Here is a 14,540-nt window from a genome sequence, read left to right on the forward strand (position 1 = left end):
TACACATATATATACATATATATATACATATATATATACATATATAATGCTACTCAAATATCAGCGCAAATACAATTCAGTTCAACAAATACAACTTTATAAATGCTTAGCAAATATGTCAATTATATATAATTGAGTTAAATTGCGATTCTATTTTGCATTGCAGTACTAAAAATGCTTATTGTTTGTGTTATGTTTTGCAGTACATCTATAACGTTTTTTTCTTGCATTACGGTATTGGAAGTTAAAAAAGGATTGTCATGAAAATCAAGTCACTACAAAAAAAAAACAATGGTCTTTAAATGTGCTGCTTTTTTCATTATTAGTACTTTATTTGTATTATTATTTTACATTATTTTTGGGGAGTGAAATATGACCAGGGCATGTTCTTGATGGGCTTCATGAGATGCACCGATAATGAAGTAATTTCATTTTTATTTTTACACTGGATAATTTACCTGTGGAGCCGTTAATGACAAACGTATTAAAACAGCACATCATTTTTAAAATGTAAGCTTTTATGAATCAAAGGGAAAATTTTTTTATTTTACATGCATGTAAAATCAATTATAATAAAAAAAAAAAAAATGAAACAAACAAATGCACCTTCCAGGAATACACAATTAGAACACAATCTGCTCAATTGGGTCGCGGTGTCTTACACGGTACAGGCTTATTCAGGTGAATCTGGTGCTGAACCATATTCCTCGCAGATTTCATAGGTGTTTTCCTTCGGATTCCCAAATCCGATGTTGTCGTGGTGCTCTTCGCAACCTGGAAAACCAGCACACGCTTGTACATACAAACACGCTGATTAAAAGATGTGCGCACACTGGGAAAATGCAAGATCACAAAAAGACAAAGAACTACTGGGCAACTTCAACTCATCCTTTTGTTTCTCTTTATTCCTTTGTATATGTTTTTTTTTCTTCTCTGTACTGTGAATGGTAGTCTCTCTCGGACTGTATAATTGTGTATATAATTTGGGTTATTTATCATTTTAATTTTCTGTCTTTTTGTAATTTCTTTTGGTTTGTTTGCTCTTATTTTGTATTGGAGCAGAGCACAACGTGTGTAAAGTGTATGTACTTGACTCGCAGTCTAAAAAAAATGGTGCTACAATCTGTACAACTTTAGACTGTGCTTATTTATATTAAGATCATCAACAACAACAACGACAACAAAAAGAAGAAATTAATAAAGATTTTTGGTGGTGCTTTTACACAGGGATGTTTTCAAGCCTCGCGGCATTTATTTTTCCAATATTTATAATGTATTATTTGCCGCCCAGCAACAAGCAGCCCCCTGCCTGTTTGGATCAGTGGCGTTTTGATCTAGAAGAAACACCTTTTGGTCTTAATCGAATTTAAAGAAGCATGAAAGTACATTGCAGAACTTTATAGGATGATAACTTTTTTTTTTTTGAAGTGTTTACTTCAATGGTGCTCCAAAATCGACCTGTGTGACAGGTAGTGAATGCTTTGAATTATACATATGGCACACTGTTGAAACTGGTGTCATATGGCATTTTGTTTCTTAACCTTTTTGATTTCTCATAAGGAGAAAATGTGCTAAGCCTGTTTGCCTACCATCTTGGGCCCGTACAGCTCGGTGCTGTTTCTTAAAATCGTCGTTTTCTTCGCAAATGTAACGCAAACAAATCATCTTACACAAACTGGTGCTGCTGTTCACAAGGATGTCGAAAATACCAGTGAGCCCGTACCAAAACCGTACAATCCACTATCAAAGCCTGTCCTAGAGTGTGTCGTGTAACCTAGAGTTTGAGCCTATTGCATATTGTGGTGATGTGAAGTTGTTCTGATGTGACCGATCGTAGATTTGGCTAGTGTTCTGTCAGTTGGCTAGTACTAGTGGTTGACCGATATGGGTTTTCCAATGACTGTTGGTCAATAATCAATAGCATATATAGAGAATAGGCTAATATAATAACGTATATGAAATATTTGGACGTAGTTCACCCAAAAAATAAAAAAAAAGACCTGTTATTATTTACTCACCCTCATGTCGTTCCAAACCTGTATGACTTTATTCTGCGGAACACAAAAGAAAATATTTAGAAAAATGCGGGAAACTGTTTTTGTCCACACAATGAAAGTCAGTGGGGTCCAAAATTTGGACCCCATTGACTTTGATTGTATGGACAAAATTTGGGAGCGTCCCACTTGCCCGATATATCGGTCTATCACTAACTGGCGTGTAAGATTGGCGTGCAACATCGCCAACTTGAAGGCAAAGCAGGAGTGGATTTCCTCATTGTTTTGCATCCTTATTTCCTTTTATTGTGTTTTTGTTGCTCAAGTATGTGCTCAAGGAAAAATCAACCTCACCTAAGCTTTAGTGAGATGCTGTTTAATAGACTATGGTGTATAATAATAATAATAATAATAAAAATAAAAAAAAACGTGTAAATGGTCTTTCTGTCCAATTAATATGAGGACATTTTGATGAAATGGTATGTTGACCAGTACATGAGTACATTGTTACCAGCACTGAGGGTTATTATTATTATTTTTATTGGTAGTACTAGTAATTAATAGTCATTGTTAATGTTACCTGTTTTAATGGCCAATTTGTGTTTTGATATCTTTGCGACTGTTTATCAATGATGATTTTATTATGATTTCATAATCCTGACCATTTGAATACTCTTTAGAACAGTAAGGTGCTCTCCTACACTTTAAACTATGAAAATGCAGCTATGAAATTCATGCACCTCTTGCATTGCGAAGGGGGTAAACATTTATTAAACGTCAATGCAAGCATTGCTTGTTTTACTTCATTGTGACGTCTCATTTGAACTCTTTTGTCCATCGACGCTGTTTCCTGTTGGAGTGGAAGTTAAACTCTTGTTGAAATTGATGTTAAGCTATTTAAAAGGTAAACGGATCGTAATTCTTGATGTTGCGTTTTCTCAGGTACATGTATGAGGTTGTGCATTGCAAAAGGCAACTCAAATCCTTTCGCATGTTATAAATAGATTAAAGAATATGTTCTGAATATGTAAATTTAGATATGTCTAAATATGTCAATTCATATAGGTTTTGTCTAGTGTCTCAGGAACATCAGTTCTGGCTTTGTTTTGCATATTGAAAGAGAATGTTGAAAATATTGGCTGTCTTCCTAGATGACGGATAAAAATGAGAATGAGATTGCTTTACTGTGCATTATTTACCTGTGATAGAAATTTCCACTGAATGGCATATACTATTTTGAAGTCACCAATTTAAAGTTTGTCTGTTGTAATTTGTCCCTTTTAAGTTATTAGAATGAATTTGTAATACATGCATTCCTGTTTTCAGTTAATCACGTTCTTGTGCTTTTTCATAGTTCAGCAGAAATATCACAGGATAATTGTGCAGCAGCAGCAAACTTCTAAGAGTTGTCAGATTTGTGTCACTGTTTGGTGCTTTTAACTTAAAGACTTATAATGACAGCCTAATTCAGTTAAGTTTTTTTTAATCTCAGCTTTTTGTTAACACCGTTAATAAAGTGTTTCTAAAGAAAGCTCGTTTTGATTCGTTTATTTTTTTATTGCCTTACTAGCATAATGTACAAAGATTAATGTCCAGCTGGGAAAGGTAATAGCTCAACCATTTAGGAATAAAACGATCACAACCCAGTTTAAAAATAATCCGAGGCAATGCAGGTGACCTTCTGTGAAGGTCACTACACTTTTATTAACATCCTGGGTTCTGTAGTCGCATTTTCCCTGGGGGCTGCTGATAAATGACAATAAATACGGTGGCCGAGAGAGCTCAACGCGCTGCAACTTAAGAAAACACATGCAAATTGAAAAAACCAGCAAATTAAGAAAACATCTTCATCAGTTTGACAACACACCGCTGCAAATCCTCACAACACATGCAAATGAAGAAACGCGCTGCAAATCCTCACAACACATGCAAATGAAGAAACGCGCTGCAAATCCTCACAACACATGCAAATGAAGAAACGCGCTGCAAATCCTCACAACACATGCAAATGAAGAAACGCTGCAAATCCTCACAGCACATGCAAATGAAGAAACGCGCTGCAAATCCTCACAACACATGCAAATGAAGAAACGCGCTGCTTCTTAAGTTGCAGCGCGTTGAGCTCTCTCGGCCACCGTACAATAACACTTGCTGAATGTAATTTAAAAACAACATGTTATTGATGCATGACGAAGATCATTCCCTTGCAGCAAACAGGCCAAAAAAAAGACTTATCCGTTTTGCATATAAGAGAACACTTGCAGTTTGATGTACCAATATATACTAACCTTAATTAACAACTTTTAAAATATTAAAGTGTTTACATTTTGTAAAAATGCATCACATTATACTACTCATCATAAAACTAAAGTAAGCTTTAAGCATTCAAGAAATACCCCTTTTCCTTTCATCAGGAATTCCAGATATGGTAAACAATCTAGCATTTTGTTCTCCATGATTTGTTCCTGTTCTCAGCCATTCTTTTGGCTAAAAGATACCTGCCTTATCTTTTGGGATTGGTCAAACATCTAGCACACCAGTGCTAGAAGGACCTTGAAAGTCTGGAAAACATGCGCTGCTGTGTGTCTTCCAGAGATCAGGGCTAGGAGTAATGAGAGGAGTCAGCAATTCACCCAAATCAACCTTTAGCATTAATTTAATTTAAGGGCCTTTTGCCTTTGTCATATTCAAACCTAGGTCCCCTTGAGCACTACAGCTCCTACGCGTTGCAGTCACACATGCATATATATATATATATCAAGCCCATCAAGGCACATAAACTCAGGTTGCTTCAGAGAGACCTTGCTAGCAATAAGAGAACTAAAAGTTGCTATAAGAGAACTAAAAGGAGTCATGGCACTGTCATGTCTAGATGGAAGCCATGTTCTGTAAAAAGTCATGCAACTTTGAAAAGCCATATTGAATCTCTCGCGAGTTTTGCAGTACAAGGCAGTCCAAAAGAAGTGAAATAAAAAGTGCCCATCCATTAAAAAAAGTGTCTCACACGGCTCCGGGGGGTGAACAAAGGCCTCCTCTAGCGAATCGATGCGTTTTTGTAAGAAAAATATCCATATTCAAAACGTAATAATCACTTTAATGTAGCTTGCGCCAACAGTCCTACACGGAGGATGACGTATGAGTTCAGCCTTGCGCATGCGCCGGTGAGTCTCATGAAAACCAACGTTTGTTAACAGGATCAAAGGAAGCAAAGTTTCCTTACTTTAGCAAAGGAAAACCAGTCTCCTCTTGGCTTATATCGAAATCCTCTGACATTCTTCTTTACGAATCCTCGTTTTGTACTTCTAATTACTGACCGTTGTTTTGTTTTGATCTCTCCCCTGCGCTTCCACGTCCGTCACTTCTGAGCGGTGCATGCAAAGCTGACCTCATACGTCATCCGCCCGGAACTGCTTCCGTGATACAACAGTGAGCGCAAGCTACATTAAAGTGATTATTAAATTTTGAATATGGATATTTTTCTTACAAAAACGCATCGATTCGCTACAGGAGGCCTTTGTTCACCCCCCGGAGCCGTGGGAGACACTTTTTGGGGCCTACAGAGTATTCCATTGTCTGGATGAGTTCCTCCTCACCTTATCAAAGCTCAAAGGCATGTGATGTCCATTCACTATCCCTCAAAATTCACACGTCCACTGCATGCCTTGAATACCCACTGTTACTCCAAGGACGAGCTTTCTTGGCAGGTTGGCTCCGCTCAGGAGTGCAGGAGGGGGTGCATATAAAACACATCCCCTCTGTTGACCCACCCCAAAACAAGTGCTGGATTTCTCTGTGATTGAATCAGAGAAGATGCTTTTCTACGCAAGATTTTGGCTGATACTGTTGCTGACTGTGGCGACTGGGTTGTGTGGAGCCAAAATAGGACACAAAGAGCAGGATAACAGCCCGATGGTCACCCCAATATCAGGTCAGATCTTCCATTTGTCCCGCATCTGTGTCTGGTGTACGCTGATGCATTAATGGAACTTTTTTGCATTTTTACATCTCCCAGATCAATGAACCTGCTAAAGCAATAGATTGTACGTTTTTGTGTGATTATGATAGTTTGATGTTTTCTTGATTATATTTTTTTGGATGTAGTTCCCTGAAGTAGTTGCAGGGGTGTAGGAACCATTTGATAAGCTTCAGGGAACATGTTAAAGCAGGGGTGTCCAATCCTGCTCCTGGAAGGCCACTTTCTTTCAGAGTTTAGATCAAACACATTTGACTGGAAGTTTTTAGTGATCCTGAAGACCTTAATTAGCTGGTTCAGGTGTGTTTAATTAGGGCTAGAGCTAAACTCTGTAGGGAAGGTTGCCCTCCAGGAGCAGGATTAGGGGCCATTTACACGACGTTTTCAGCAAAAAACTGGAAACTTTTTATGCCCTTTTGCCTGTTGTACATGAAACTTTTTAAAAACGCAAGGGAAAAACTTTTTTGTTTTTGACTGCATCATTGTCGTGTAAACGTAGCCTTAAGCCCGGGATACACTGCACGATTTTTGGCTGTCCCAGACGAAAGATTGCCATCGTGAAGCAATCGTGGCGATTTCTGTGATCGTGGCTCTTAATCGCTGGTCCTATGTCGTACAGTGAGAGAGGTTCAAAGACGGGCGTTTTCCAGGTCTTGCGACCAAAGATAGCCTACGATAGATTCAGCATGATCATCGCACAGTGTGTTTGCAGTTACGACCACGTTTACTGACCAACCAGTAAAAATGCTACATGGCGCTAAAACATAAAACTGCTTACCTCAAGCTCTTATTCCTTCCTCTTTCGCCGCTCCCACTTTTATTGCTAAAATCGTGCAGTGTGTAGAAGGCTTTAGACATCGCTGCATTAAGGCATGGGTGTTGCTTTTCTCCCAAAATGTGAAAGCAACTTTAGGTCCGTCCTTTTCAAACTTATCTAACACACCTGATGCAACTCATCAGCTTATTAGTAAAGACTGCAAGACTTGTGCCTTGTCCAAATACCCACCCACCCACACTTGCGGTCTTTGCACTTGATCACTTGACTACTTATATGACGTATTTCCTGTATCTGGCCCAAGGTATCAAGTGAGGATGAAGACCACAAGTGTGTGTACAACTTTTCATTACCTGATGGGACATACTTATTGTGTTAAAAACGCAAGTGTTTACAGAGTTTTAATTTTTATTTTCAATACTTTGCATTTTAAAATAAATTTCTAAATGTCTGTTCAGTAGTCCCTATAACAGATACACTAAGCCTCGAATAGTGCTCCGGAGCGGTATTGGAGATAGTGTGGATTTAGTGTGCGTTAAGGGCACTGCGCTCTGGCGTTTTTAAGACCTGGGACAGTCTTGCGCACTTACTTCCTGTCGCGCGCACGCGCTCTCAAGTGGCCAAGACCGCAAGTGTGGGTATTTGGACAAGGCATTGAATTAGCTTGGACCAATGAGGAAGACATCCAAAATGTGCAGTGATAAAGGGGTCCCCAGCCTGAGAGCTACTGCGTCAGGTCAGTGGTTCTCAATCCCAGTCCTGGGGACCCCCTGCTTTGCACATGTTGTGTTTCTTATCTGACACACTCAGTTCTGTTCAAGAATCTCTCTCCTATAACGAGCTGAAGATCTGATTCAGGTGTGTTAAATAAGGGAGACATGCAAAATGTGCAGAGCAGGGGGTCCCCAGGACTGGGATTGTGAAACACTGACCTGAAGCAGTAGTTCTCAGGACTGTAATAGAGAACCATTGCTTTAGGTGACACATGTTCTGCCCTTGAATGGTTGTCTAACTGACCAATAGGATGGAATGGAGATGAGCAGGATATGGCACGCATACCCCGCAGTGCCAGTGAACAGCCGATTGGCCCATCTGCACAGTCAACACATGCCACAGAAGTGGCATGTGATGAAGAGCAACTAGCTCACAGTCGTGCCATGGATGACTTCCTGTCAGCCCTGAACCGGGAGAGTGAACTAGGGAGGATGGAGTTCCAGCGGTTCGGAATATGTTCGTTCCGAACTCCAGATTTGCAGCTTTCACATCTAGTACAGAATTTGGACCAAAAACGAAGTGGTCTCAAGGGTGTACATGCCACAAAAGGTAAATTCTTTTTTCTTTTTTTTGGCTTCGTAATTGGGTTTCCAGCTAAACTCTGGTTTTAGATGGATGTTTATCTTTGTCGACTAGTCGACAACATTGAGTTGTGGTTATTTTTAGTAGATATTTGGGATGCTGAGAAGGAAGGAGAGATGACTTTAACCCTCACATTCCCAAGGCATGCTCAACTGACCAGCCCAGCCTCTGTGACGCTCCTGTTCAGTGTCGATTCCATTAAAGGAGATGGTTTGAGAGTGAAATTCAAGAGTCATTCCATCCATCCAAATACACAGGTTAACCTCATGATAATGATTGTATATTTTTGACACTTTATTGACTTTTATTGAGAACATGAAATGATGGGGTGAAAAGGGGGCAACGGGAATGTGAAATGTCATATTGCTGGCATTGGCATATCAAAGCAGGGGTGTAGCAACCACCTACATTGGTAGTCTTAACTAATTAATATTCATGATAATGAGGTTTATAATGTATACTGACATCATTCCTTCGCTGCCAACCAATACAGCATGGCTCCAGTTAGATTTTTATGCACATTTTAAGTTTCCATGATATGTTTTTTTTTCTGTTTATTTGCCTTTCAGACAGTTTGCTTTTCTGAGGCCACACGTTTCCTGATCCTTACGGGAGGACAAAGCCATGCCCTCGTTCACTTTAAGCTGAGTGTAACAATTGAGACATGGAAAGATGAAAACAGTGAGACAGTTTTTTCCCTTCAAAAACAGACTTCTCTAAAGAATCCATTCACACTGCAAATTTGAACTCTTTCTGTTACATCTTAGAACCGAAACCCAGTGTGTCTGAGCTTCAGGAAGTGTTGATGAGAAAGGTAGATGGCAGCAATATGTCAATGAGGCCGATCTTAGTTTTCCTTTTTGACCGTGATGAGCAAAGAACACCACACTTAAAATATCACAGGTAAATGATTCCCTTGCTAAAGGTTTAAACTGCTCAATTTAATCCTGCGTTATGTTATTAGATAATGACCCAGCTGTTAAGCCATGACCCATTTAAATCTGTGCCTTCTTACTGTTAAAATGAAAATGGAATAGCATACTACAATACACCTCTTTCAGCAGTATACACTACATATAAAACTGCATGTAGTTCTATGTCCCACAATGCATTTTCCGACAATTGAATTGGAATATCAGCCGTTACATTTAACTTTTTTCATCCTTGTTTATCTGACATGTAAAAATGTGAATTAGTCATTTAATTGGACACCACTTCCTGTCACATGACCTCACCGTTTAATGTGCTTTGTACGTAGTATGGTATTTCAGTCAGCTAATATTCCATTCAGGACATTGCCAATGTTTCTTTTCTTTTTTTCTTTTTTTCTCAGAAATCCACTTGATGAGAAACCCCCATCCAGAACTTATCTTTTCCTCTATGAGCTGCAGAAGTTCTTGAGTGACATCCTTCCTCGGAAAGAGGGGCCAGCACCTCAGAGAGGTGCAAACGCTGTCTCTTTGGATGCGCTGCATTCCCTTCCACCTCTCAGCCTTGGAGTGTCTTCCACAGTGTCCCTGCTATCAGGACTGGTGAATTCCTCCATGCCAACTGTATTTGTTTTCCCTGAGAGGCAGCAAGGCCTGCAGACTCACCGAGTGGAGGTGACACTAGATTCTCCTCTGCTGTCTGTGCTCAGAATGAGACTGGATGAAGCCATGGCTCAGGTGAAACAGCAGGAGGCAGGGCAAAAGGTGCTTGACAGGCTTCAGAAACTGAGTGAACTAAGTGCCCTTTCTCCAGATGGAGAGGATGATGAAGCAGGTGAGCATTAAATATTTTTTCATATACACTACCTGTCAAAAGTTTGGAATAATTATGATTTTTTTTAAGCACCAATATTCCAAACAAAACCCTGCCCTATGTTACCACTGAATTACATCTAAAATACTATAATTAATTTAAGCTATGATTCATTTATAGTGGATAAGGACCGCAAAGAGGCCCAGTACCGGTCCATTTTGCTGCTGAAGGCCCTGCAGGTGGTACTCCTTACCTGGGAGGTGGAAAGAGCTCAGAGAGCAGCCAGAGCAGATGAAGATGGCTCATCAGTGCCCAGTCAGTGTCGGCTTCAGAGCTTGACCGTGTCTTTGAGGAAGTTTCTTCTTGAGCCCTCTACAGCCAACATCAACAACTGTGAGGGAGTGTGTGGATTCCCCCTGACCAACGCCAACAACCATGCCATCCTCCTGAACAGCCACATTCAGAGCGGCCAACCCGTCAATCGCTCTCTCTGCTGCGTACCAGTTGACTTTGACGACCTGTGTGTGATTGAGCTGGAGAGCGAGGGCACCAACATCTTCTTCAAGACCAACGTGGTAGCGACCAAGTGTGAATGTCGCTGATGGCCTCCTTTGCTCTTTGAAATGCGCTTATGCATGCGTGTATAGCAATATGAATAAAATCTCTCGTACATCTTCATTTATTTTTGCTTGTAAATACACAACAGAGCTCCGTTTTCTCAAACTGACCTGGTACATATGCAAACATGCAACATAAGCTGTCATTTGAAGTGTAAATTGGGTAATTAGTGTGGACATTTGCATATTGAATAATATAAACAACATTTTAGACCACTTTTAGCTGTATTAAATAATTAGTTGTCCTGTTAACATAGATTTGCATCAGTGCTGAGCGCATTAAAATTATTTTGCTGTTACAATAAAGTAAATATTCATAAAGCATGTTTTCTCTTTGTATTCGTATTTGTATGATTCCATAACACAATTTGCAAAATTCTCTGAATGTTACAGGTGGTTTATATAAACCATTTCAGATGAGGATTATATTTGCTTACACCAACAGTCAAAAGTTTGGAATAATTAAGATATTTTATGTTTTTGAAAGAAGTCTTATCCTTCAGAAATCATTCTAATATGCTGATTTGATTCTCAATTATTAAAAATGGTTGTTATTCTAAATGTTGAAAAGAGTTTTGGCTGCATAATATTTTTGTGGAAACATTGATACATTTTTTTCAGGATTCTTCAATGAATAGAAAATTCAATGAACAGCATTTATTTGAACTAGACATATTTTGTAACATTGTGAATGTCTTTATTGTCAGTTTTGATTGATTTAATGTTTCCTTGTTGAATAATATCATTAATTAATTCCAAATCTGACTTAATATTTACTTTTAAATGGTAGTATATCACAGTTTCTACAAAAATATTGAACAGCTCAACTGTTTTCAACATTGATAAGACATGTTTCTTGAGCAGCAAATCAGCATATTATAATGATTTCTGAAGGATCATGTCATAACAAAGAATTCAGCTTTGACATCACAGGAATAAATTACACTTTAAAGTATATTAAAATAGGAAACATTTTAAACTGTAAAATATATTTTGGAATATTTCTGTTTTACTGTAATTTTTGATTGGTAGTGTATACATTTATATAACATTAATTTCATCTTAACACTTTTAGGAATAAAACAGACTATTCCCTCTCCCTGAGTAATCCTTTAGCCATATCTTTGTCACGGATCTTCTGTGGTCCAACCTTCTCTCCATCCTGCTTTGGCCTCGCTGCTCTTTTCTTTTTAAACTCTTCGGGTTTATCCTCAGATCCCCAGTTCCAAAATGCAAAGGCGTCCCACCATGAATCAGGCTACAGCAAAAACAGACAATTCAGAAACAATGAACTAGCTGAAAACTGTACAAGCAGATTCAAATGAGCCTTACCTCTGCTTCACCAACCTGAAGCTGTGATCCAGGTTCATCTTCTGTCGCTTCAATGGCTCTATTGTCTCTGTTACACATGAAAACACCCTAAATACTGATTCAGATTGTTCAGTTGGAAAAATACACTTAGGCCTACCTGAGATGATTTTTTTATATCTCTGAAATATATGATAGTATTCTTGAAAACAATCTTTTAATGTATTGTTAAATAAAATATTAGTTAATTATCAAAGATAAAAAATTAATAGCTGTAATATGTACTATTAATGCTGTGATACTGTGATACTCAGATACTGTGATTTCCTTCTCACATAGCTGATTTCACCATTAACTCTTCACCTGAACAGTTTATTATAACAGTTGCTGAATATGGTATCATTGTTATCCTTGACCATCAAAACATAGGGGTAGACATCATCTTTTCTGTGTTATCATGTTTGGTTCAGGAGCTATGACACAAAATACATAATTTGGTTATGGTGGAAAGTAAAATGGTCGCCATGGCAACCACGAGGTGTTTTTGCGATGGCTCCATTTCTGAAAATGTTTAGGGCCGCAAACTATACAAGTGTACCAAGTTTCATGCTTTTATGAAAAAGTGAACATTATTTTCACATATCATCTGGACTATTGGTATTATTTATGCTAATAAACATACAATCGCGACAAGCAGTCATTTTATAGATGTTTTCCTGTTAATATTACTATTTTACCGTTAATAATTTGTTTAAATGCATTACTTACAATGAATCTTAGATATAGTTGGCTACATCTTGCACTGCTAATGATGTAACAATGAGAAATATGGTTTATTATTAACAGTAACTCTAAATATTAGATATAAATTATAATCTATCCTATTCTAGTTTTTGCATACTACACAATTATGCATTCATAAATCAGACATTAGGCTTATCATCACTAATTTTGTGTTAAAGCGCATGACGTCACGCAGAAGCCACGCCTACTCGTGTTCCGAGTATAAATGCAGCGGGCCTACGGCCATTAACACTTTCAGTCGGAGCACGGACAGAGAAGAATTGGGCCTTGACGTTGGCCGGATGGTTAAATCCAACCTCCAGACGATCCTGAATAGCCACTGTTTTGTCAGAGAAAAAGAGAGTAATATATCCAAGATGCCAGTGATCGAAATGACCCGTAATAAACCCGAGAGTGAAAGGTAACGTGGGACTTTTATGTAGATAGTTCGCTCGTGGCCTTGTTTTAGCAGTTCAGCCTAGCGAGCTATATAAATTGTATGACGAAATACAATGTAATTTATGTTCGGTTTTATTTTCCCTTTGCTTACATAATGAGATTTAAATATACTTATCTGTCAAAACTCTTTAATAAAGGTATTTTGAATGAATTATGTTAAAATCACGCGAGAAAGCCTGTCTGTTCAGTTGGGGTCGTGTTGTCAATCAGTCACGGATTAGAATGATTGACAGGCCTGTTGCCAGGTAACCGGTTTTGTCGAGTTCGCTGAACATTCGAGAAACTTGCAAACCACCCATTCAAACTGTCATTGCCATCGTCAGTTTAAATGTCTTTAGAAGTCTGTGTAGTCTGCTTGGCTTTTGAGCTAATACCAGATGATTTAGACTTCGTTATGTAGCATCATAACGTGTTGTTATTCGTTATATCATATTTTATATTTTTACAAATGTTTAGCGTGGATATTGAGGTGTCGCACAGCTCAACAATTGATTGACGGGTGGGTGTTCGCGAGGTGGCTAACGTTTAACAGTTAAATGCTAACTGGATAAAGCGAAAACAGTTGGGTAAATTTGCACTTGAGTCACTGCTAAAATTATGAATAATACGTAGAGTAAGAATAATGACCTGTCATATAAATGAGTAATTATCCACAAAATGGTGGTTAAAACCAGTATGACGCGAATTGTAATGTGCTAATGCTCGCCCATCCCCCCCTTGTTTGTTCCTCTGTCATGCGTCATTGCTCTACTGTATGGAGAACCATGATGATTTTCTTGGTTTTCGGAAATTCATTTCTTAAACTATTTGTAATAGAATGAAAAGTTAACTGCTCAAATCCAAATGCTATCTACATATGAGAGAAATCCATTTTGGTTCTGTTTGTTATGTTGATGCATTCTCCTCCAAGAATAACGGGTTTGAAGGGGAAATTTTGGTTAGTACATCTGGTTTTAGATGTAGTCGTGTCTCAACTTGTATGTGGGCAAATGGGTTGTAAGTAACACCAGTTACCTCTTGTCTCCTTTTTGGTAGGAAATTGCCCACCAGATAATTTGTCTTTCATGCAGTGATGTCACAAATCTTAAAAATATGGGTGGATATTTTAACTTCCTGTACTTTGCCTACGCTTTCATCAGAGGTCTTCTGGTCTTGCAGTAACCCCTTTTACTCATCGGGTTTGAATGATGTCTGTGTTCATTCACCTGCTACAGGCTGTTGTGTAACTACCGTTCATCCCTTCCCATGTGATCCCAGCATCCGTAACAGGCTCACTGTGTCCCTTGTGAATGGAGAGCGAAGTTAGTCTGAACTTCAGGGATTAGGCAGTTTTCAATGGGACAAACTAAAGTTCTTGTTGCTGCCCTCACATTGCTTTGCTACAAGTGGCAATGAAGTGAAATGAGGTAGTGCTGGTTTGTACAGATGCAACCATTCATTTTTGTTCAGGTTAAAGATTTGCATAGGCACGTTTAGGCCTGTGCTGTATCTTACAAAGTTCTGTGTTGTCCTACACCCCCCCCCCCCCCCCG

General features: G+C 38.6%; 2 protein-coding genes across 3 annotated transcripts in view; both read left to right on the forward strand.

Annotated features, from left to right (window-relative positions):
- Positions 1 to 5,782: 5,782 nt before the first annotated feature.
- Positions 5,783 to 10,731, forward strand: LOC107719656 (muellerian-inhibiting factor-like). 2 transcript variants are annotated; one of them, XM_016527141.1, is made up of 7 exons: positions 5,783 to 5,922; positions 7,766 to 8,065; positions 8,183 to 8,355; positions 8,668 to 8,779; positions 8,866 to 9,001; positions 9,432 to 9,862; positions 10,022 to 10,731. In XM_016527141.1, the coding sequence occupies exons 1-7, from the start codon at positions 5,805 to 5,807 to the stop codon at positions 10,441 to 10,443; spliced, it is 1,692 nt and encodes a 563-aa protein (XP_016382627.1). In that variant the 5' UTR covers positions 5,783 to 5,804; the 3' UTR covers positions 10,444 to 10,731. The 2 variants fall into 2 exon arrangements, with proteins under 2 accessions (XP_016382627.1, XP_016382628.1); XM_016527142.1 differs by having other exon boundaries at positions 8,186 to 8,355.
- A 2,057-nt stretch (positions 10,732 to 12,788) lies between these two features.
- Positions 12,789 to 14,540, forward strand: part of LOC107719576 (ornithine decarboxylase antizyme 1-like) — a 38,376-nt gene continuing 36,624 nt past the window's right edge. Inside the window, 1 exon segment of the mRNA XM_016527030.1 lies at positions 12,789 to 12,970. Within this exon segment, the coding sequence (XP_016382516.1) occupies positions 12,852 to 12,970 (119 nt within the window). The 5' untranslated portion in view covers positions 12,789 to 12,851.

Source organism: Sinocyclocheilus rhinocerous, unplaced genomic scaffold (assembly GCF_001515625.1).
Source record: "Sinocyclocheilus rhinocerous isolate Xijiao unplaced genomic scaffold, SAMN03320098_v1.1 scaffold1294, whole genome shotgun sequence".
NCBI lineage: Eukaryota > Metazoa > Chordata > Actinopteri > Cypriniformes > Cyprinidae > Sinocyclocheilus > Sinocyclocheilus rhinocerous.